Source organism: Melopsittacus undulatus, chromosome 9 (genome assembly GCF_012275295.1).
Source record: "Melopsittacus undulatus isolate bMelUnd1 chromosome 9, bMelUnd1.mat.Z, whole genome shotgun sequence".
Classification (NCBI taxonomy): domain Eukaryota; kingdom Metazoa; phylum Chordata; class Aves; order Psittaciformes; family Psittaculidae; genus Melopsittacus; species Melopsittacus undulatus.
This window is the reverse complement of record NC_047535.1, coordinates 40,117,308-40,142,025: the sequence shown is the minus strand read 5'-3', so window position 1 is coordinate 40,142,025 and position 24,718 is coordinate 40,117,308. Positions and strand designations below refer to the sequence as shown.

The 24,718-nt window shown below is 44.7% G+C and overlaps 2 protein-coding genes across 2 annotated transcripts in view; both read right to left on the bottom strand.

Annotated features, from left to right (window-relative positions):
* Window positions 1–461: 461 nt before the first annotated feature.
* Window positions 462–11,870, bottom strand: ZXDC (ZXD family zinc finger C). Its single transcript, XM_005142118.4, has 10 exons — window positions 10,758–11,870; window positions 9,928–10,080; window positions 9,349–9,427; window positions 9,106–9,236; window positions 8,302–8,472; window positions 6,764–7,449; window positions 6,173–6,257; window positions 4,411–4,583; window positions 3,707–3,808; window positions 462–2,673 (listed from the first exon to the last, which is right to left on the bottom strand). The coding sequence occupies exons 1-10, from the start codon at window positions 11,830–11,832 to the stop codon at window positions 2,587–2,589; spliced, it is 2,742 nt and encodes a 913-aa protein (XP_005142175.2). The 5' UTR covers window positions 11,833–11,870; the 3' UTR covers window positions 462–2,586.
* Window positions 11,871–14,123: 2,253 nt separating this feature from the next.
* The window catches only part of UROC1 (urocanate hydratase 1), a 35,613-nt gene continuing 25,018 nt past the window's right edge, over window positions 14,124–24,718 (bottom strand). Inside the window, exons 16-20 of the mRNA XM_031042836.2 lie at window positions 24,260–24,358; window positions 23,068–23,167; window positions 20,445–20,526; window positions 15,587–15,686; window positions 14,124–14,360 (exon numbers count right to left, since the gene is read on the bottom strand). Of these exons, the coding sequence (XP_030898696.2) occupies window positions 14,220–14,360; window positions 15,587–15,686; window positions 20,445–20,526; window positions 23,068–23,167; window positions 24,260–24,358 (522 nt within the window). The 3' untranslated portion in view covers window positions 14,124–14,219. The remainder of the gene's footprint in view (window positions 14,361–15,586; window positions 15,687–20,444; window positions 20,527–23,067; window positions 23,168–24,259; window positions 24,359–24,718) is intronic.

Sequence of the window (24,718 nt, the reverse complement as noted above, 5' to 3'; positions counted from 1 at the left end):
CTTGATCAACTTCACTCCTTCTTCTACCCCCAAATCCCAGGGGAAGGTGCTGTGTCACAGCCCCTGTTCTCCCTCTACTGCTCTTTTGCCTAAATAAATGAATTTAAACTGTCACATTTTGCTTCTCAGGCTCCTTCAAGCAATGATGCTCTTCTCATGCAGGTTTTGATGCAAACACCACTATCCCTCCAAACCTGACTACTGAGATCTATCACAGTCGTGGCACAACCAAGTCAGGCACCCATAAGACATTTACTAAAACCACAGATCTGCTGGAGGGCTATAAAAACCAACAGCTAAGCATAGCCTTTAATCCAAGAGATGGGTTTCATTACACACCACCTCACTACTGTGCACAAGACACAAGTGAAGGAAAACCAGCAGCTCTGCAGAAATCAAGCTGCTAACAGTGAGCTTTTTGCCAGCTGCATCCATCCGAAGAACATCACCCAGTGACAAACTGACCATAAAAAAAAAAGCTTTATTAACCCTTTTGCACCAGCAGTTCGTCAGGTATCCATTGCCAGCAATGGAGTCCAAGCCAAGTGATCCCATTTTCGGCCCCAAGAGGTTAGCACTTTACATTCACTTACAAAGCTGAGTGAGGTACATTTTCAGAAGTAGAAAGATTTGGTTGGAAGTCCCATAAAAAGATGGAGTGTTCCTTGGCCATTGTCATAGATTCAGAACTGGTATGGTCCTTGAGAACTGTGCAATGCTAATGCAGGCATCAGGAGCTTGAGGCATCTCAGCTTCCAGGGAAAGCACGGTGACCACTAGAGCAAAACGCAGCTGTCCCTCCAGATGATTCCTCCTCAACCTTTCTACCTCTCAGGAGTGGACTCCATGCTGCAGCCACAGCCACCATGAAGAAGACTGCATCTACCAAATGAGTCTGGTTTGGAAACCCAACCTGAGAGGGTTAAGAGATTCCTGGACATAAACTGTAAACTAAGGCTGAGAGGAAGAGAGAGACCTCAACACTAAAGATAGGAAAATAAAACTGGTTCAACCAAAGGATGTAACACTGCCTATAAACCAGGATGTGAAGGTGGAGGCAACCTGTATGCTTTCTTTCCTCTCTCCCCAGGTGCTCAAGCAGGACAAAGCCGTGATCTGAACACATACATTGTTCAAAAGGCACAGGAAGTAAAAGCATTTCTGAATGACCTTGTGTGAGTTCAACACCAGTCTGACTGTAAAATAAATATCTGCAAGGTTAGAAACATCACAACCTTCTCCTGTGTATCTTATTGTGTACAAAAATACACATATGTGCATACACACACCTCATTGAGAATAAAACCCAGCACATACACCCCCTTAGCAAAGTCCTATACATCATTTGATAGGCATTCAGTACATCATCATGAGAAACATTTAAATTACTACCTTAAAATGTAACCAAAGGTGGTTTTCTTGTTTCCTGTACAACCCTATGGTTATTTAGGTGTCTGCCATCCAGGTAAGTACAGTACATACAACCTCTCCCCACGCCCCCAAGAGAAACTGCAGGCTTTCAGTGGGGCAAATCTTCCTACGTAACAACTGTCTCCCCCCATAAAATACCCTTGACCACAGAATAGTCTGTAAACCAGTTGGAAGCTCAACATGTATGGGATAGCAAGAAAGAACAAGTGTTAAAACAGTGTTCCATACAAAAATCCCCAACAAAACAACCCAACCCAAAGTAAAAAAGTAGTGGCCAGCTCCCAGGTAACTTGGCAGCAGTTTATAGATGAGATAAAATCAAGGTGCTTCAATTTACGTGACGGTCAACATTCCTCCCCGGAAAGGGAACACAAAGCTGAAACGAACCTCTCGGATGCTGTTGGACTCCTCACTCCTCGCTTGCAGTGAGTACAGTTCTATTGCAGTTTTCAAGTTGTGCTGGAAGAATTCAGCAAAGTATTTGGGATGCAGGAGCGAGGAAAGGGAGAAACTCAACATGAGCTACAAACGGATTCACAGCTAAGGTAACAGTTAGAATCTAAGTTCCTATAACAAAGAGTTGAGGGCATCTCGTTTTCATGGTGTGGGACATTTCGTTTTGTTACGTGTGACACTTTTAGTCCATTTTTCTGCCAAAACACAGGGGCCAAAACAAATGCTTGTGTGTGTGTGTGTGTGTGTGTATGGAAGAACACTTGCAAAGGTTAGCTCTTAATTCCTCAAGGCCACTGGCTCCAGAGGAGACCAGCAGAAGGAAGGTTTGAACTGTTGTAGGCAGGATGAATTTGTTCGTGTTAGCTGTAGAATACTTGCTTTCCTGTGAAAACAGTAAATATTACCTCAGTTTGAAGTTTAATACAGTACTTCTCCCTGAAACAACACTGTACAGCAGTCTGCCTCAGCCTCGCCAGCCTCCAGGCAGACAGGGTATCTTACACAGGCACATCAAGTGGGATTTACATCTTGTAAGAACATCTTTCAGCTGCAACTGTCCCTAGCACATTGCAAGAGTGCAGTCATCATCCAGCACTCCTGGTTTTCCTATTTTCCTTGGAAAAAGACCCACCACAGTCATCTCACTCTGTCAAGACATGATTGCCCAACTTGTTTTCAAGTAACTCTTCTTAATAATGGTCATTCCAGATCCTGTAAGTTTATTGTGCTTCCAGTGAACTGAGAGTTATCAGAACCTGCATCATCTTCAGTGGAATTGTGTGGTTCCTGTTAAAGCAAACAGACAGTACGAAGAGGTCAGTGCCTTCACCTCTCGATGCTTTGAATGCTTATCAGTAAGATTACCTTGACATTTAGCCAACACCAGAAAAATGCTTTGAATGAATGAAATTAGAGGAAACCCAAAATTGTCTTACTTTGGGGACCCACTCAAAAGGTTTTTAATTGGAACACTTCAGATAAGCATTACTAATGGGGAGAAATTCCAAATCTCTGTTTGTTTTTCCTGTATTAACTCTCTATCATGGCCAACAATCCTAGAACTCTTCTTATATTTCTAGGTTTATCACAGTAAAGTGCTCATCTCAAATACTAAAGCTTTATTTTCCATGCAGGAGAAGCCTGGTTAAGAATAACTGCATAGCATAGTCAATCAAAACCAAAGCCCCACACAGTCAAGTAGAAAATGTGGTTTATGTACATGCCAGTCCTTCACTGCTCAGTTCTCAGCTGCTTCAATTTACCAGAACAGCAGCTACCAAAGCATTTACACAAGAAGCTCCATGAAGCTTTCTGCATTCAAATACCACTGACACTCAAGAGTGACCAAAGGCAAGCACTGAAAAAAAAGACTGGAAAAGTGAGCAGGCTTTTAAACCTAACTGCACCCCCATTTAGACACCACTCTGAAATCTAGGCTCAAAATCTCATTGCCCACTTCCCAACCTCTGTTGTAGTCTGTTATGTATCAATTCTGATCCTCTTTCTTGACACACTTAATACCTGCAGGATGGGATCAAGAAAACAAGGATGGGGTACTTCAGTAGTAAATTAATAGATTTAATTACTCATTATTCAGAAACAGAGAAAGAAAAACAACTACCTGTGACATGTCAAAGGTTGGTAACATACACAACATCAGTCTTGCAGTGCAGCTCTCTGCTTACTGCTTCTTTTAAGTGAAATTAAACTCCCAGTGAAAAACACAGTATTTGCATTAGGCTGAACACCAGAGTGTTCACAATAAACTGCCTTCACTTTCATACTAGGTAATAAAGCCAAGGGCTCTGACATGTTGTACCTGAAGTATGTGAACAGGTAAATCCACTGTAAGCTGAGAATGCGACGAGGAAGACTGAGAACTCAGTTGAAAGGGCAAATCCCCCTCTCCTGGGGAATCATCCTGTGAATACAAAAACATGATGCACTTACAAGACCCTCAAAGCATCTCAGCACAATGTGGCAAATTTCATTCAGCCTCATCTGAGAAAGCCACTCTACCCATAAGGCCTAGAGCCACACAGATACCTGGAAAGGTAACTGCCACTTAAATCAGCCCTCAAAAGATCACCATGCAAAATGGAAGTTGGCTAAAACTCACCACAGTGTTCCCTCCATCAAGTGTATCCAGCCTCAGAAGCTGAACAGGATGCTCCCTGCAACTACAGTGCCCATATATTCCAGGCTGGACTGAGTATTACTATTGAACCAAATAAAAACATCTTACCCATTTCCACAACACAACTGTCTGGGCCTCCAGCAGTTGTACTACTGAACCAGCTCTGCTTCCTGGCATTTCTAGATCTCTCTAAAGCCACTTTCATACAAACTTCCTAGGAAAGTGTTTCTTGCAGGCAAATGCCCTAAGGGACATGGTACATACCAGAGATCTCAAAATCCCACCTTGGGGCAGTAGTACCTGAGTTGGAAGGTAGTCAGGTCCTTTCATAAATGGGCCAGTCTGGCTAACAGAAGATGAACATGTTTTTCCTCCTCAGCTCTTACCTGAAGAAGCTGAATTTGCACATACTGGGCTCCAGTGGCAGGGTCCCTTATTGTCAGCCCTCCATTTGGCAGAACTATGTTGCCACCCAGTCGACTGCCAGGAGTGGATGATGAGAAGTTGGTAGGGCTCACTTTGCCACCCTTGCTTTTCCTCTGACCAGAGCCAGATGCTGCTAAAAGAGAGAAGGTTTAATATTGAGATGGTCAGAAGGAATTTGCCAGTTTCCTGCTAGCAGTTTTCAGTTTGATGCAGTTATTTACACTACACAGATGCCTGCCAACAGTACTGTATTATTAAGCACCATCTGATAACTGCTACAAGGCCAGACAAGAACCAGCTAATGAACTCCAACTGCTGACTGAGCACCTTTTGACATAGAATCCTTTAGGGTGGAAAAGACCTTTAAGATCATTGAGTCCACCCATTGAATCGAGGGATGCCATTAAAACCCCATCACAAAGTGCTGTGGTTTCAAGCTCACCCCTGCAGTAGCCCAGAAGCATCAGCACATCTGTGAGGTTCTACAAAGGAATTGGGGAGTAGAATTGCATTTTCTATTTTTAATTAGCAACTCATCTCCTGAAACATCATGTTCATCACTTTCCCAAACTGTAACAGAAGCGCAGTGGAGCTCATCTATTGCCAGTAAGATCCCAAGGACTGCTAAGTGGAACAGGCTGCAGAAGTACAACTATCACAACCTTAAACGTTTTCCAGTTTAAAACACAATGAACCAACTGCTTGTATCACAAGCTGAAAACCATAAACCTAGTCAAAATAAATGTGAGGATACAATCCTGACAGCTGTTCCAGGTTTTGGTTTGGTTCTTAAACCTATAATAAATAAAAGGCTTGGAAAACTTCCTTTCAAACACTGAACTTCCCTCTATAGTGTACATTCAACCTAGTTAAACCTAGTTATCCCTCTGTCTGATGATGCACTGAACCAGAACGCATGCAGGTAAGACTTTCACAAGTACAGAAACATGACAGTGCTTAATTCAAACCTAGTCTCTTAACTCACCTTAGAAATTATCACCTTGATTGTCAGAGGTGGAAAGTCTGAGACAGCAAGGAAGAACTAAACTATATAGATGTGATATTCCACCTCAGCCCCAAAGATAGACACAACTCAAACACCTGAGCTCACACAGACCACATTTGATCTGACAAAGTAATGGTTTATAATACACATCAGAGAGCTGTGGGTCAAACTACAGCTCAAGAGAAAGAGGATGCATCTGAAATCAAGACCTAAACCTCACCCTGCACAAGAGCTCTCTAGCAGGCTAAAATCAAAGAGAGGGGTTTGAGTAGTTCTAGATAACCAAGAAATGAATTCCTTAACACTGCATACACAGTGACTAAGTGAAAACCAACTCAGCTGATCTTTTCAACGCCTGTACTGAGTAAAAGAAAACCCAGTAAGGTAAGACCAAAAGCACAGACAACAGAAAGCAAAATGATCTCAATTGTGTATTTTAATAAGAAATTAAAAAGCAGATTAAGAGATGGAGAGATAGCATCTTGTTAACACTCATCGAACATGTGGTGCAGATCTCCTTATAAGCTTACTGTGAATTTGATATTGCACAGAATGCAATTATCCCGAGTAACAGATGGCACACCACATGCATATGTATTTTAACTAGCACCGAACAGGATGGTCTGCTTTAGGATGTTCTCAGATCCTTGCTCCCATTTCAATGCCAAACCCCTGAATTGTATATAGGAAACTGAACAAAATGAATGGCTTCTCACCTGTGCTGCTCCCATTCCCTTTTTGTTTCCTTTTCTTCGCTAGCTGAATGGCTCTGTAGTCTGTTCTTGCAGATCCACTGCTCTCCTGGTGAAAGAAAATAAAGCCAAGAGATGCAAAGTTTTCTTACTTCCTATCTGAACACAAAAAGAAGTTAGCTCCACATTCACTTTGTAACATAAACTAAAAGTTAAGTTTGCAGTAACACAGTAAAGCAGAAAGGGAAGAGTACTCAGAATGGGAATGAGGACTGAGATGAAGATGCTTAGCTTATTCTCCCAGCCCAAATCTTTCCCTGGGATGAAATACACAAGACATACCACATATTCTTGGGTGTTCTTGTAAATCCCCTTTCTTTCTCAGACAGATGGATGCTTATTTTTTAATCCCTTAACTTTCCCCAACAGAATTCCAGTGTTTAAGAGGATTTATTACCACATCCAATCTACTTCTGATTAATCCACGACGCAACCTATTCAACGTAACACTCTACATCCTTCACCAAAAAAAGCCAAAACACTTGATCTGCAAAATCCAAGAGGTCTCCCTAAGAGGTATCTCAGTAATGCAGGAATAAAACAGTTACTGCATACCAAAAATGAGGTGCCAGTTACAGGGCCAAGGTCCATTTCTTTCTGCGCGCTGTAGCTCCCTGGAGGGTTGGAGAAGACAAACTGTGTCACTACTTTGCTGCCCTCTTGTTGACCAACAACATCCGAGCTCGGAAGCAGATTGCGTTCAGCTTTAGTCGGTGTTAGTAACTCAGGCACATTGGTACTGCCGAGGCTACTAGAAGGAGTCAAAGTGGCTGTGTCGATGGTTAGATTATTGCTGGATGTCAAACCGTGCACATCTTGGCTGGAATTCCTCACCGATAGGGATGCTAGGGAACCCAAGGCTTCTGCATTGACAGTCTGCACATCCTCCAAATTTAAAGTGCTTTGCTGTAGAACTGTTGTACTGGTTCCCAGCAAGAGAGAACTGTCCAGACTCTGTGGCATATCACTGCTCGTCACCAGTATCAAGGGGTCGACAGCCTGGCTCAGAGAACTGGTGCTGACAGGGAGGTTTCCTCCCAGTGTTGAGCCCACCGAAGCAACATCAATGGTGACAATTCCAGAGTTCACCAGTGCCATGTCTGTTGCAATTCCAGAATTGTTACTAGACACGTTGGAGAAGAGGGATACAAGGTCTATGTTGCTGAGATCACTCTGTCCCGGACTAGTGAGTTCACTGCTGGGTGTGAGGGAGCTGGTTGCTTCGAGCTGAGTGAGGAGATCTGGAAGAGAAGGGGTTTGGTTCTAAGATAGACCTTTCATCAGAAAATGAGGAGGAAAACCATGAATGATCAAAGGAGAAAGCTTCAAACTCAGCCTAATGTAACACTTCCCAATTACCCTGAAAGCAGATCTAAGGACAAGAAGTTACTGAAGTTTACTCCTTTAGCAAGAAATTTCAGTTACAAGAGCACTTGCTAAAAGCACCACCAAGGCAGACCACACCAAGTTAGGTTGTAGAGTGGGAGTGCAAAAAGAAGTGCTTTTGGTCCTTGCTCATGTTTTACAGATGGAAACTCTACTTCATTCAAAAAGCTGCAATTCCATAGAATCACAGAATCCTAGAATAGTTAGGGTTGGAAAAGACCTTCAGATCATCCAGTTCCAAACCCCCTGCCATGGGCAGGGACACCTCACACTAAACCATGGCACCCAAGGCTCTGTCCAACCTGGCCTTGAACACCACCAGGGATGGAGCATTCACAGCTTCCCTGGGGAACCCATTCCAGTGCCTCCCCACCCTTACAATAAAGAACTTCTTCCTTATATCCCATCTAAACCTCCCCTGTTTAAGTTTGAACCCGCTACCCCTTGTCCTAGTACTACAGTCCCTAACAAAGAGTCCCTCCATAGCATCCCTATAGGCCCCTATGACACAGTTCAAGATCAGATCTCAGTTTCTGATACTCAGTTACAGGTGCCACTAAAAATTTTAGGGAGGGAAAACCAGTTCCAGTCTGGGTGAAGATTCTGCCATTTGGCTCAGGTTTCAACAACAATAAATACACGTTTTTCTTAAGAAGACATCCAGTTTTTCCACTGCACCATCCCACAGTTTGAAACAACTGCTTTACCTGGGCTGAAGTTATGCTGTTTGACCATGTGCGTCTTCATACTGTGTTTGGAAGTGAAAAACTTATTACAGCTGGGGACAGGGCAACGAGTCTTTAAGGAGTCCACATCCTGAAGATGTTTCTTGGAGTGAATATACAGGCTACTTCGTGCTGAAAACTTTGCACAACAGCCTGTAGGGAGATACACGAGGCTTTAAAGTGTCATCTGATTTCAATCTGATGTTTGGATTTAGTGTCTCCACAGAACAAATGAGAGTAGCTTTGCAGAACCCTATTTGCAGAACCCACATGTGTGCATTCTAAGGCATCAGAAGAAAATAAAATACATATTGCATTGTTTTACATCAAGGACATCTCAGTGGGTAGGACAATGCAACCTGTTTCTGACAACAGGAAACTCTTTAAGTCAGCCAGTGCAATGCAAAACCTCCCCCTGCTATGGCGTATTAAATGTTATCTCTTTAGAATGACTGCTGGCAAAACCATTAAAAGGAGAAACAATCACCAAGCAGAGCTGCTTTACTTTATGAAGCAAGGTATCATAGAATCCCAGACTGGTTTGGGATGGAAGTGACTTTAAAGCTCATCCAGTCCCAACCTCCTGCCATGGGCAGGGACACCTTCCACTAGAGCAGCTTGCTCAAGCCCCATCCAACCTATTTAGTTTTACCTCTTCAAACTCTGTTAGAAGACTCCACTGTAAATTGTCCCAATCCCATAACAAATTGTGCTTTGGGAAAACACACACAATCTTTAGGCAACATAAACACAACTACCAGTTAACGCATTAGAATGGATCAATACCTTCTACTGGGCACTCAAATGGTTTTGTACCAAGGTGAGTTATACTGTGGCCTTTCAAGTGTTCTGCTCTTGTGAAGGACTTCCCACAGCCTTCTACTGGGCACATAAATCTCCTGTCATCTTCATGCTTCCTGCAAGGGAAGGCAATTACCATTGGCATGATGAAATCCACTGCTGCTTAAGTAATGCAAAAAAAAAACCAAGCAGCAAGCGATTTAGGGCAGTACAACCAGAAAAGGTTACCTTTTATGTCTCAGCAGCTTGGACATGCTGGTGAAAGACCAGCCACAACCTTCGAAGTCACAGATAAAAGGCCTTTCACCTTAAGCAAAGAAAGGTTATGTCAATAATCTAATAGAGACAAGCACATTGCTACTAGAAGATCATCTCAAAAGCTGTTTCAATTCAATCAACTTAAGACAACTCAACCACCCTCTCCTGCTAGTCACTGCAGAGTACTGGGATGCCCCTTCCCTCTCAGACAGGCTGAGCCTTCTTTAACTCCAGGCTATTGCATCTTTCCATATACATCAGGGAGCACAAATAATTAACGACTAATCCATCTCTTTTTAATCTGAGCCATCTCGAAGATGCTTCAATCGCCAAGAACAGCATTATTCAAACTAGAAACACAACTGAAATGTGTTCTGTTTTCAGAACCTGTGACTGGATGTTGACTACAACAGTCTGAAGCTGGTTTCTAACACATCTAAGAACCTTTGCTCAATTAAGCGACACTCAGAAAACAGTTTTTCCAGCGTACTGAAGCCCGTGTATTATCTCCCATGTACTTTTGCAGGTCCAAGTCACCCTCACAGATACCTGTGTGGCTCCTCATGTGGATTTTCAATCGGCAGGCTTTGTCATACTGCTTGTTACAGCCAGGGAATGAGCAGGAGAACTGCTCCTGCTCTCGGAAGTGGGCTCGATTGTGGGAGAATAATGCACTCACTGTGATAAACGTCCTTTCACAGCCTGGGGAGAGAGAAGGGAAACAGTGCATGGGCTTGATGCAAAACTGAATCAGGAAACTGCAGTATCTCCCTCCAAACTTTTAGTGAGGGATCTTCATGATCCTTCTTCCAGGATATTACATCCTAGTACACAGAAAAACCAAACAGTGCCATGCTAAACTACACTACTCCCAAGGACTATGATCATTTAGCCCAGGTGGGCAATCACAACACATACAGCCTGGTGTTAAAGCACATCACTTAAATACCCATGCTGGGTTTCACAACAGCACAAAGCTACATGGTAAAGTGAGCAGTGAAAGCGCAGCACCCTCCTGCACCCAAACTGTCATAGAATCATGGAATGGTCTGTTGTGGTGGAAAACCGCTCCAACCCTTGCCATGGGCAGGGACCCCTTCCACTGGAGCAGCTGCTCCAAGCCCCTGTGTCCAACCTGGCCTTGAACACTGCCAGGGATGGGGCAGCCACATCTTCTCTGGGCACCCTCACAGGGAAAAGCTTCTGCCTAAGAGCTCAGCTCAATCTCCTCTCTACCAATGCAAACCTCCTACCCAGGTCGCTCAAAGCACCCTCAATAACCCAAGTAACCTGGAGCTGGCTCAGGAGGGGAACGCGGGCCAGCGCGGAGGAGAACCGCGCTGGCTGTGGGGAAGGGAGGCCCGGCGGCGCTGGCTTACCGGGGAAGTCGCAGCGGTAGGGCCGCTCGGGCTCCAGGTGGCTGCGGCGGCGGTGCGCGGCCAGGCGGGCGGCGCTGGGGAAGCGCTGCCCGCACAGCTCGCACTTGTGCGCCGCCTCCTGCTCGTGGGCGCGGCTGTGGGCCCGCAGGTTGTACACGGTGGTGAAGCGCTTGGAGCAGCCGGGCGCCGCGCAGGCGAAGGGCCGCAGCTTGTCGTGCGAGTGCAGGTGCCGCCGCAGCTTGTAGGCCGTGGCGAACGACCAGGAGCAGCCCGGCACCGGGCAGCAGAAGGGCCGCGCCGCCGCACCGCGCTCCTCCTCCCCGCCACCACCGTGCGCCGAGAGGCGGTGCAGCCGAAGCTGCTGCTTGCGGGGAAAGGCCTCGCCGCAGCGCGGCTCCGGGCACGGGAAGGCCGGAGGAGAGCGCGGCCGCGGCCCGCCCGGCGGCTCGGCGGGGCTGGCAGCAGCAGCGGCGGCGTTGGCGGCGGGGGGAGGCGGCGGAGCCGTGCCCGCGGCCTGCTCGGCGCCGGGGCCCAGCGTGAGGACGCCGTTCTCGATGCGCACCACCAGGCTCTGGTTGTTGATGGTGATGGTCCCCGAGAACGAGCCGTCCTCCGCCCCGCTGCCATCGCCGCCGGCGGAGGGCAGCGGCGGGGGAGGCGGCGGCGGAGGTACCGCTCCGGAGGCCTCCTCCTCCTCCGGCGGTGGCGGTGGCTCTGCGGGCACCGGGCCGGGCTGGGCGCGTCCCGCTTCGCCGCCTCCCGGGCCGGCCTCGGCCGCGCCCCGCACCACGTTGAGGACGAGCAGGAGCCCGTCGTTGTCGGGAGCGGGCCCCGCCGGCGGCGCGCAGGGGCTGGGCGCCGGGCTGGCCTCCGGCTTCTCCTCCACCAGCAGCACCGGGAAGCTCACGTAGAGGCCCGAGGCCGCGGCGGAGGAGGAGGAAGCGGCGGCGGCGGGCGAGGGGTCCCAGTCGGGCTGCGGGCGGCGCGGGGCGGCGGGCGGCGCAGCGGGGCCGCCATGTTGCGCGCCGGGCCGGGCCCGGGCCGCCTCCGCGGCGGGCAGCCCCTGCGTTTCCATCTTGGGGGTCCCTGTAGCAGCGCCTGAAACCGGAGCCGCGGGGCGGGGCCGGCGCCGGCAGCGGGGGAATCCCGGAGCGCGGAGTCCCGGAGCGGAGCGGGAGGCGCCGGGGAAAGGCGGAGCGCGGAGGCACGGAGCGGAGCCTGGGCTGCTCGACGCTGTCCGGGGCCCCTTGAGCCAAGGGAGGGTGTTCGGGGGTACCGGCCCCCAGCGAGGCGCTGCACCGCGATTGGTACCTCCGAGAGTGGCACCAGTGGAATTGTGTCAGGATTTGGGGATTATTCTGGGGTTCGTCCATTCCTTTTAACAGCGAGGAAGAGGTTGTGCCAAAGCAGAGCAATTCCAAGCTTGCAAGCCACAGATGGAGAGCTACAGTAGGTAAATACATCAGCAAAATACCCTGTGGGTAGGCAAGAGGCTCTATAATAACATATTGTTACTCAAAGAGAAAGCCGAAGGATTCACACCTAAAGCATAAAACCTGTTCTTCTCTCACGTCCAGCTGGCTCCTGGCTCTCCAATACTGAAGGGAAAGGGGAAATTGTCCCGTATTTGCCGTGGAAATCCCACCAGGCCCCTCCTGCTGTGGGAGCGAGGAGCAGTCCCAGCAGATGGTGCTGTGAGCCTTCCTTCCACTGCGCGATTCAGCATCAAATCCTCAGGAGCAAGGCTGGGAGGCTGCTGGCCAGGGCCACGGCTGGTACTTCTGCCATAGAGCTGCAGGCTCTATGTATGCTTTAGCTCACTACAGAAATCCACTGCTTCTACATCCAGTGGATGGGATCGAAGGCAGTACCTCCAGAGACGGACAGCTTGAAGGCTGCTCGCCCTGAGCTGGGTTTGTCCAGCAGTGAGCACAGCTACCTGAAACCAACATCAGCATCCCTACAGGACAACAGCCTATTCACAGTCCCAGCTGCTCTGCAGACAAGTCGAGAACAGAGAAAACAAGGCTTAACAGAGCTCAGAAAGGGAATCTTCACACTGGGCTTATGGATTCTTATGGATGAAAAGGTTACTGCTTCCCTGGGCCCTCCCAAAGATCCTGCAGAACTCAGTCCATTCACATTTGTTAAGGGCTGAAGTGTGCAGTTTAAAGACCAAAGCAGATTTAAACATATACACATTACTATGTATACTACATAGTTAAACAACAGAATGGTCATAAATGGGAGCAACTGCTCATCAGTTCATTTTCTGATGCCTTTCTGTAACCTGTTTTGCCTTACTCACAACTTTACAATCTGAATTTCAGCTGGTAGCTCTTATATAGCACTTTTACATTCAGGTTCTATGCCTCCCTGCAGGTAGTCCAGAGTTACAAGCTCCCAGACACTTGAGCACCATTAAACAAAAGTATACTTGCAGATTTATGTCCTCTGCTCGACAAAGCTACAAGGATGAAAATAAGGCTCCTTTTTGGTCTGGGATGTGAAGGTGAGTTTGCTGGCAAGTATCTCAGTACTAAACAATACAAAAGGTAAAGAATTCATCATAAATATTTCATCAACAACGTCTCTTTGGTGGATTTTCAATTCAGAATTAAGATGAATCAATGGAACAACTCTAGAATCCTTTGTACAGACAAGCCAGTGTGTTTTCTGGTTGTTCCTCTTGACACAACACTATCCTAGTGCTTTTGGGCTGTGAAGACTTAAGTGGTTTTATACAACACTGAGATACTAATTTTGGACCCAGTCCAGTATGATTGTTACGAATAGGTAATGTATAACATATGTCAAAGCAAGGGCTGTCAAATCTGGCTGGCAGCTACTCACATCTCAGGCATATAACTTGGCAATGTGGGTGGGTTTTCCATAATATAAAGCAATTCCCATCAACTGCAAATTGCACCTCACAGAAGGCTCGGTTACAAGCAGATGCTACTCTCACTGTTCATCTGGAGACATACGTGAACAGAGTAAAGAAATGATTGAGTCCAAACAAATGTTTTCCTTTACCTGGCACCAGAGGCAATACAGAGCTGCAGAGTGTGCTCACCTGGTAGGTACCACAGGGCCCAAAAGCTGTATAGCCTTGAGAGCCCACAGTCCTGTGGACGGCAGCTCATCACACCTCATCTGCAGCAGGCCATGCAGTTTCACCTGTGTAAGCCCTTTCCCTTCCAGTTCTAGTTCCTTTCCTTGCAATGAATAGTTTCTTATTGCAAACATTGTTCCAAATACATTAATGAAAAGATTATTCCCAACATCAGTGGAGCTGTCACAGATAGAGGTTTGCCCCTTTGACAAGTTAAAGAAAAAGAAGAAGAACTCACATAGAACAGACATTTGTAAGGCTTTTATCATTTGGCCAGAGAGCAAAACAGGTATTGAGGAAGCAACTTCAAATGTATCTGCAAGGACAAAATTGCACTCGGAATGCCGCTAACGTTTCATAGCTGGCTCCAGGATGCTCTCATCCACCACCTTGTGAGGGAGAGTCACCTTCAGAGTGGCATTCTCCTTCATTGCTTGGCAGATCGTTTCATAAGCATAGTCATTACCTGACCAGCAGCGCCTGGCAACCTGTCAGACCAGAAAAGCAATGGGTGTAAAACTCCTGCATTTCTCCTGCCACATCCATCATTGCACAGAACCTGCCCAATGTCATAACAATAAATCTTTCAGCCAGTTTCTAGTTTCCTTGCTGATTTGGGAAGTGTTTTTGTAATATCTACTTCATTTTCAGGAGGGATATTTGGGTACACTTGGTACATCTTCCTGCAGAAACATACTATTGGACAGATAACATTGGTAGAGCCAGACACCTTAAAAACCTCACAAGAGTCTCTCTTTAAAAGCCATCGTGCACTCAATCCCAGCTCTGTAAAACCAGCACTTGCTTTAAACAACAGTGTCTTTTAAGCAATTGATGCTTTTGTAGTGGGATAAGGCAAGACAGAATTCTGCAACTCTCTTGAGAAGTGAAACAGAACAGATCACATTCGTATTGGCAAGGAACTCTCAATACATCAGGTCTTCGAGATGTTACATGACTGAATCACAACAGGTCTTTACTTCTTTACTTTGACTGTCCAGTTGATTTGGTTCCCTGCAAATATTGAATCAAAACCTCTCTGCCATTTCAGAGACAGGATCCTAGTCAGGATCTATCTGGACACAAATGGAAAGCAAAAACTCCAATGGTAGCAGGGATGAGCTGGCATTTAAATGACAGGCCTTCCAAGATCCCTAGATCTAGAAGTTGGGAATACCCAAGACTAACGTTCATACAGTTGCCAATTGTATTATGTAGGCAAGTAACAATGCCAGCATGTCTATAACTACACAGTAACAAAGTTATAGTAAGTATGCTTCCCTTTCTGCTTAAATAGCAAAACACACACTGAGATGTGGAAATTATTGGGCTCCAGTACGTTGTAAAGACAGAAGGGGTGGTCCCAACCCCTTACAAAGAGTTCCTTAGGCAGGAATTATCCAGCCTCTTTTAGCACTTAAAGTCCTTTGAAATTGGTTGGAGAAAAGGAAACCCAACCAAACAAAACAACTCATTGGTTCCACTAGAAAGAGGCTCATAACCACCATATTAGAAGCAGGAAGAGAATGAGCCTCTTGGCCCATTAGGACTACTCCTGGGGTACAAAAAGCCAGATGTTAAAACTCCCACTTGAGAGCTCATACTTCCCATCCAGTTAAAAAAGACAGGAACACTGGAACCCAAGTACCTAAACAAGCATAGTCCTGAAAACAGGAAAATCTTAAAGTGGACATATATAATGAGTTCTGCTTACTCCATTGGAAACATCCCAGCTGAGCATCATCTTCGCCCGTTCTTCAGCCTCCTTAGACCCATCCAAAACCAAGCCAAACCCTCCATTGATCACTTCACCCCTAAAAAAAAATATGGTTTTTATACAATCAAATCAAAATCATTCAAACCAACCCACAAAACTCACAGGAGGTGACCTGTTCAGTTGCAGTGCAAGAATGAGAACATAGAAACAGCACTGAATAGGAGATGCTATCAGTGACCTGTTTTACTTACACACAAAAAAAAGGGGGATTAGGCAGAGCAAAGGCCTCATTTCCTGACCTATTCCACAATCAAACCTATTCCACCTGTCTTGTAATGCCCAGCTATCAGCCAGCATCTGCTCCAAGCAGGGGGGGGCAAGCCAGGCTTGTGCTGCATCTCCTGAGGACTGCACTGGGTGTAGAAAGAAGCAAGGAAAGGATAACCCTGCTGATGGGATAGTTACCTGCCTCAGGGTATTATTAACATTAGCTGTTCATCTGTTACACTAGAGCCTGCCATACAGACAGGATCAGGAGGGGACTGTGTACTTATTGAAGCAGACAGATGGATCTATTTATATTCTCCCGAGACAAATGAAAGAGCAGAAGTATCCTATTAAAGGAGTGTTAACCACCACTTAATGCACATCTGCCTTGATCCGTTCCAAAACGGCCTTCACTTTGAATGAGATACATAGATGGTTAGAGACATCAGTGCCAACTTTACAGGAAGCAGACTTATTGGCAGAAGAAGAACAGGAATATGTTAAAACTAACAGATTATACTTGGGAGAAATACCAGTCTGGTTTGAAAAGGACGGGGGAAAACACGTAGAGCAGAACATCTTGTCTGACTTCAGAGCCTGCTCAAGTTCCTGTTTCACTGCATATGGGGAATAGTGGAGAATGCAGTTGGATAATTATCCATTACCATAAATCTATGAGGGTTCTGGTGTTATAACTGAGCATCAGCAATACTTGAGGGATGGGGCACATCATACAGCACCACATGGTATGAGAATCTACCAATGGAGATCCTTGGAAGTGGGATGTTGTTGTCTGTGTTAATATAGTTAATATAATGAATAAGTTACCAAAATGTACACAGAACAACATCATCGACATATCCATGGATCAGACAGGGGGTAGGTGATTCCAGTCCAGGAAGGAATCATTTCTTACTGTTTATTTCCCAGCAGTAGCTTCCCTGTAAATGAGGCTACATTGGAGCATCACAGGCATGGGATTTGCTCCCTCAATATAGAACTCATATTTGCTCATTTTCAATGTAATGTAACTTATGTGATGTTAACCGCTTTTTACTAGTTCCATACAGTACCTGTGTGCTAAGTAGGACCCTATCACGTAGCTTAGCAAGGAACTTATTGCTCTAAGTTCTCCCCATCATGGTGTCATTCCATGAATTCCCCCCACTTTACCATTGTTAAAGATATTACAAACACATTTCTGTTGAAAGGCCCAGTTTCCTTGAAGCTGATGGTTCTCTCAGCAGAATGTCACTGACTGAAGCAGTTTCTTATCTTTAACAGGAATGTTTGAAACAAAGTCATGTTTTCAATTGGGACGTTTAACTATTTTAAGCTCTGACTCTTTAAAATGCTGCCAATGCTTTTCAACCCCCAATGTAATTCCCAGGATCTTTTTAGTGTGTGAAATCTTTCATTAGTTCTGCTCCAGGTCTCATTTTGGGATGAAAACCATCTAAACATCAGCATTTCTTGCAAATGCTGCTTTATGAATAGCTCATGTTGTTGCTCTCTTCTCCAAAAGAGAGACCAGACTGGATGACAGCATTACAAATGTAATTATATGAGGAGCAGGGCCAGTTACTTCACCATACTCTCTTGCTTCAGTGCAGAGATTAAAATAGCACAATCCTTTGCTGTCAAAGTACCAAGCTGGAGTACACTTATGAGCATCACTGATGCCATTGCAATGTAATTGGGATCACAGGGTGATCACACCTCAAGACAGCTTGTTGGCAATATCAGACAATAAGAAAAATCAGACCTCTGGAACAGTGCTTTATAAAGCTATTCCATACGGGAAGATGATGCTCTTTCGGTGGCAAAGATCCCCTCTGCTCACAGCATCCCAAAGAGCATCCTTTGAAGCTAAAGCATAAACAGTGAGCATCGGATCTCACTCCATAAATTTAGAGCCTCTCCATTGATTTCTGTGGAGTTACTCCAGTGTAAATCAAAATCACTCATCAGAATCTGTCCTACTATCTAAAAAACACTCATAAATCAAGTGCCAATGTTTGTTAGGATGGATTTTCTAGCAAAACCTCTCACTTTTAAAGGCAAGCTCTAGGTCTTCATTACCACTGGGTCACATTTTCAGGTAATTAAAGAAACATGTGGCATTTTGACCTAAGCTACCTCCTATAATTTCCAGATGTCTCCTTCTAAAGTGATCAAAGAAAACAAGGCCTCTCTCACAATCAAGATGTCACACTGGCAGCAGTGCAGTGTGATTCTGAGATTGCTTCTGCCTTCTTCTTACTACAGGTTACTGAGGCTCCACGCTAACATAAAACCTCCTGCAAACAAACAGGCAGCAAGAAATGAATAGCATTCATTTGCTGTAATTAGAGCCAAGACTGTTAATCTTAAGTCTCTCAAACAGCACATGTGATGCAGATTCCAGCTAAATAAATATTAATCCTGCTTTTTCTGTTTGTCCCATAAGGCTGTAACACTGAAAAAGCAAAGCAGGTAAAAGGAACATCTCTATTCTCACAGGGAAAACATGGCAGAAGAGAGTAATTAATTATGCTTGGAGGTTTGTTTTGCTGCTTTCACCACCTTTACATTATCCCTCCTTTACTCTGTAGAAGGCAAAGGGATGCAGCCTTTAACTAGCCAGAGTGGTACCATGATGAGTTCAGCCAAGCAGAGCCCCCTGTTGTGCCACAGCTCTCCAGACCCCAGCATCTAATGACATGACATGGGAACCACCTCTGAGTCTCAGCATGGTGGCTTAGTGAGGCTCATGCAGAGGCAGACTCAATTTTCAGGCTCTGCATTCTTCACTGAAGCACACTGATTTAATCAGGGGGCTATGACTGTTCCCGAGGACAAGGTGAGCAGATACCGTTCCACAGTGACAAGCTGCTAAGCAGCCATAGGAAAAGTCAGAAAGGATAACCAAATCCTGCTTTTCCATTTGATCTTTCAGAGAATAGCCACATGCTAATTTTCTGATGGTATCACATAAATGACAGCAGCTCTGCTCTGCCTTGGGAAGAGCTTCCTTCTAATGATGTAACTCTGCTTAAGAAACAACTAGAACAATGGAACTGAGATGGCAGCATGATCAGTGCCTGTTTTCCAGATGTAAAAGGCAATCTCACATTCAGCCAGTCCCTCTTTGAATTGCTTAGAGGGCTAGAAACATGCAGGAAGAATTTGCCTTACAGAGACCAGAGAGATAGGGAATACAATCATTTGTATCTTTGAACTAAGCATCACCAATGCACAAAACATTCATGGCATAAGCAATTCTAATAATTATAATTATCATTAAGGTATTCCCAATATTTTGCACAACATGAAGCAGAAAGTTATTTTCTTTGCTTATATTTCATAAGCAGATACTTTAAAAGGTTTAACCCAGCTAGGGCAATTCAGACAGAACCAGTCAATATGTGTTTTCTATTCAGAGTTATGGAAGTTATGAAGAAAATCCTGGGCATGGTGAGTGTTAGCACTCCGAGTGTTAGCAATCCGTAAAGGCAAATCCATGCATCTAAGCTCTCAGTTTCTTTTATTTCCTCATTCAAGTCTGCTCTCATGTACCTGCTATTCCACAGCTACTTCACTGAAATCAAATGAATCAGAGTACAGCCAAGGGAATTCTTCATCTGACTTGAAGGGGTATTTCCTAGATTCAGCTCATCATTAAGTATCAACAAATGTCTCCTTGGATAACATCTGCTACAAGTTCTTTGGTTTGCTGCTGGCATATTCCAGAGCTGGATGGAACAGGGAAGTGAGAGGTTTCACTAGAGTATTTAACAGAGGATTCTGCCCCGTTTGACTGATGACACCACCAAATGAAGACTTCAGTTTCCAACCCTAACCATTCTGTGATTCTAAATGGGAAAGGCTTTGCTGAACTATGCAGAAGAGAACAAACCAGACCTAAAGTCTCTGCCTTTTAGTGGCATATGAAGGAGATGAGTTTCCCTCTCCATATAATAATATAATACTATAATAATATAATACTATTTCCTTCATTCTGCTTCTCAGCCTAGGCATTTCTCAGTTCTGCATCTAATGTGAAGGAGGTGTTTAATCCAGTCTTGTCTTTTATCCTACCAGGCATAAGAAAGGAGAAAGACCTGGGGGTTTGCTGGCACCTGAGCTGGTTTGTATCAATAACCCCTCATTACACTTTAGCACATGAGCATTTATATCAGGGTCTTAAGGTCACAGATTTAAATAGAGCTGAAGAGAAAACCTAACCACAATCCATCCACCAGCACTCTGGCTGTGCATGTGTGAAGACAACTTTGCAAGCAGTATCTGTTGAGAAAGACCATGGCAGACTGGCCTTGTTGGACAAATGAAGTTCTTCAAACTGAGCTGTGGCCAATGTCCAAAACACTTTTTGGAGACATATGGGCATTGATTTAAAAAGCCTGATACAACACCACACTGCCTTATGACACATCCTTTCACAGCCCTTGTTTCCAAACCCATCCTTCCCATGATCACAATCACTCCAGTAATACATTTTCTCTGCAATTCCCCTCCTGCTTCTCCTCCCCATACCAGTGGTAACAGGATTCAGAGTCCAGCTTTAGAAACATAGATAAGTTCTTACCAGCCAACTCCACCACCATTGTGCAACGCGACCCAGGTTGCTCCTCTGAATGCATCTCCTACAAAGTTCTGTACTGCCATATCTAGGAGAGGAGAGGAAAGGTGTTACAGATCTGATGTGCTGCATTCAGGTGGTTGTTGTGCTGCTCACTCCTTCCACTGACACCTTGATTATCATAGAATGGTTTAGGACCTGAAAGCTCATCCGGTTCCAACCCCCTGCCACAGACAGGAGCACCTTCCACTAGAGCAGGTGATTCCAAACCCCATGCAGCTCTCAGAAGCCTGATGTATTTCCAGACCATACTGCAGAGTTAATTCAGCCCTATGTAGAAAGCCAGTTTAAAGCTAAGGAACTGCATTTTGGGGACAAAGCTGGGAAAGATGTACTGGCCTCAATTCTCTGGACCTGAGGGAATTTTCATCTGAACATGAGCTGCTACAATAACACAGGAGTCATTTGTTTAATGAAATGAAGGAAAAGAATTTAGCAGACAAATGTCATTTGGCTAATGACAAATGTATGATGTCCACTGAAATTCACTAGGATTTTGTATATGGACTACAATTTGTGCCAAAGCATAAACTCAGAGGGGTGGAAAAAGATATAACACAGAGGATAACAGGGTAAAACTGAAAACATTTGTCCAGATTTAATTCAGGATGGGATTAATAGAGAATTTGCAGTGCTTTTAACAGCAAAAAATAAGCAAAAAACAGCAATATCTGCACCAGCCACATTCACAGAGCCACAGTTATGTCTCTGATGGAAAAATGAGTTTACTTGAGCATTAATCTATGTTAAACCCTGTCAAAAGCCCCATTATGGCATCTTTTATCTGGCTTTGTGTCACTTTAATAACCCAATTATCATGATTACAGTGCTGTCAAGAGGGAGTGGAAGAAATCAAAATCCCCATATACTAGAATGTACAGATTTCTTCTTCAGTCACTAGTGTAGGAAGAGCGCAGCTTCGACAAGGAGATGGCAAGTGAACTAACGATGCAGCAATGTGCTGCTCCTGGGCTTTGACAAAGGTCACTCACTGCAAAAGCCTGTGCTGAAATACACTTTGCAGAGCAGCAATGACCCATGTTTGCCAAGGATCAGGCTGAGGAACTTACTGTAAAACACAATGAGACAGGCAAGCGCCCTGGAAAACTCCTGTGTGCTACAGAGGAGCCAATTTCACCTGAATCAGCTCAAATACAGTGTTAAAACAGGAAAGAAGGGAGAGATGACCACGTAAGATGGTTGGACTTGATGATCTTAAGGGCTTTCTCCCTTAACCTAAATGATTTGATGTTATTACCTCCAAAGGTTCACCTGGTAAAATAGGCCTGGTTTTAAAGACCAGTGAAATCAGGAGTCTACAGGCTTTAGGCAAGCCCTTGGAGAAGGCAAATGGCTCATGTAAATCACAAAATGCAAGCACATGATGAGCAATGGGCTTTAAGCAAGCCTCATTTCTATTGCCCTAAGGTGGAGACCTTCCTTTGGATCACTGTTCTCTGTGCAGCTGCACCATTTTCTCACAGCATTATTCAAGGCATCTATCTGACCTATTAGAATTAGCCAACGTGCTCAAGAAGGTTTGAAGTGGGACTGACAGACACAGCTAAAAGCCTCATTTCATCAGGAAATCCAGTTATGATAGCAGGGAACTTTTCTTCTTCAAATTGAGCCATAATTTGGTTCTATTATGAATTGCCATAATGGAAGTCATTCAATATACTCAGCTACCTCTATCATCATTTCTCCTTCAACAGCAGCTTGTAGCCTCCTGTCTGGCACCACTTTGTGATTGTTAGTTCATTACATGCAGGAACACTACTGGGCTAAAGCCATTATCATCATTTCCACTTTATGGATGGAAAATTGAGGGAGATTTAGGTTAAAAATTGCTTAGTACTTCACTTGTTTTTTTCAATCAAGATATTTCTTGGGTTAATTTCTCTAAAGCATCATTTAATCAATTTAAAAGCAGGGCCTGGTTAGCTCAGGGCAGGAGTGCAGAAATAAAGGCTCCTTTTGTATAGCAAACCTACGTGATTTGCTCACAGTCACGCTGTAAGTGAGCAGCAAGGCTTGGAGTTGAATTCAGAATGCCTGGTTTCCTTTCTTATGCTGTCACTATCAATGTATGTTCCCTTATGATAAGGAAAGTTCCTTTCAGAAACTCCGTCCTGTTTTCCAAATCCTCAGGCAATGAAATGAACACATCTGTGAATCTTTTTGCTTTAAGCATAATGCTATTGTAGAGCTGATTTCTGATCTTGTGGATCCCAAGGAAACAGAGGTGTAATTCTGCTCAGATCCCCTCTTTGAAACAGTGAGGTGCAAAGTGAAAATCAAACAGAAGATAGAATGCTCAGGCAGACTGCTCTCCATTGACATCCAGGTAAATCTGATGAATGTTCAACACTCTTCTGGACCTTTCCTCTTTAAGTAGCTCCACATACATCCCTACTGCTATTAAATCCCACAAGCCTTCTTAGGAAATCTGATTAATCAGAATTAAAGGGTTAAATAAAAGCATTTTAAAAGTGTTGCCTGAAATCCCAGTTTCTCTTGTAAAGCAATTTCCTTGTTTGCCCCGACAAGCCTCAGCTGCTCTGCTGACCTGCACAGAGGGCTGATCCATCATAGATGTTTGAGGTTTCTCTGTAAGGACTGTCAGTCCCACTGACATCGTGGTGATCTCGGCTGAGGACCACTGGAGCCTGCAAAAAACCAAGGACAAGAGAATGGAATCCTTCATGGACTGCAAATGCTACCAAGGGATGATCATTTGCTGAATTTACTTCTGCCTTCAGTCATTCCAAACCTCAGCTTTGCCCCCTCTCCTAAGACCCTGAAGCACCTCTCTGCCTGTTATTATAAAACGAATGTTCACATGCTGCTCATAAAAGCCACGTTCATTTCATAACTAAGAGCCTGATGTGGCATCCTCAAAAGGAGGGATGGGAGAAGAAGGGCAGCCATAAGGTTATTTCGTCTTGGCCAAAATATCAAAGGCATTTCAGTATGCAAAAATCTTCATCAAAAACTAGTTCTTAGGGTTTTTTTTTAATCAGCATACAAAAGTTTTATATTTATTTATGCTTTTGGGAAATTTCAAGACTAAAGAAGAATGAAAATCAGTGATTTCATACAGCTCAAACAAGTCCGTTCTTGATCTGGAATCTTACTGAGTGTGAATCTAGGTCAGCTTCCAGGTCATCATTTGCCATGCACAGGGTTTATACAGGAATAACTCACTCTTGGCACGGTGTGGTCTGGTATTAGCTGGTTTATGCTGGCAGTGAATTAGGACATCATTGAAAACAGACACGAGCACCCAGCTTGCAAGAGGAAGAATGGATACAACTAAATCCAAAGGGCCTGGGAGCCTGACCTGGTCAGTCAAAGCTCCAAGGGAGTGCTCAGTCTGGTCAGGTTTATTTTTTGAGCCTAGCTTGCAGTGACGTTCATTTTGAGTCCTGAGAAGGTCAAAAGCACTTGGAATACTTGAACAAACATTCTCTGAGTAACGAAAAGCAGAATGCATTCCAGCTAGGAAAGGTCTAAGTCCTATTTGAGTTCATCCCTTTAAAAAGGGTAATTCGGCTATAAAAGAGATGGAGATGAACAAGTGACAATGCTTTAGTCTGATGCTATTGTACAGAATGAGAATAACTATGGAGTGGTGCCTTCAGGATATGTGATCCCATGTAACCAGGAGGCACTTCTGCTCTCACTGGTTTCTTCTTTTCCACCTGCCAGCTCAATCTCAGATATCAAACATTTACCAAATCACAAAGAAAATGACAAACCTTAATCCTCCCTTCAGAAATTGCTCGATTAATAGCCACAGCTATAGACACACGACCCCTCTGATCAGAATACAAGATTCTAGCTTGAGAGCCAACAACCTGGAAAACAAAAAGGACGAAGTGATCGTATTCTCTGTGCAAGTGGCTTATCTTCAGGCCCCAGATGAATAGAGTCACAGGAGTGACCCCTTCCCTCCTGTAGGAGAAAGTGCAGATTATTTCTTTGTCAACATCCAGCTTCCATAAAAAAGAAACTAAAATCCCTCTTTGCACTGAGTTTTATCTCCACTCACACAACAAGATGTATTTCTGTATTCAGCTGCTACTGTCCAATCAATCCCACCTTTTAAATCGACCTGATTGCTCAGCTATAATCCCTCTATCAGCACATCCCTTATCAACAGCTGAGAAGCAGAGGTGAATTGGCAGTGGTGGGCTGAAGGGAAGTCTGGAGACAAA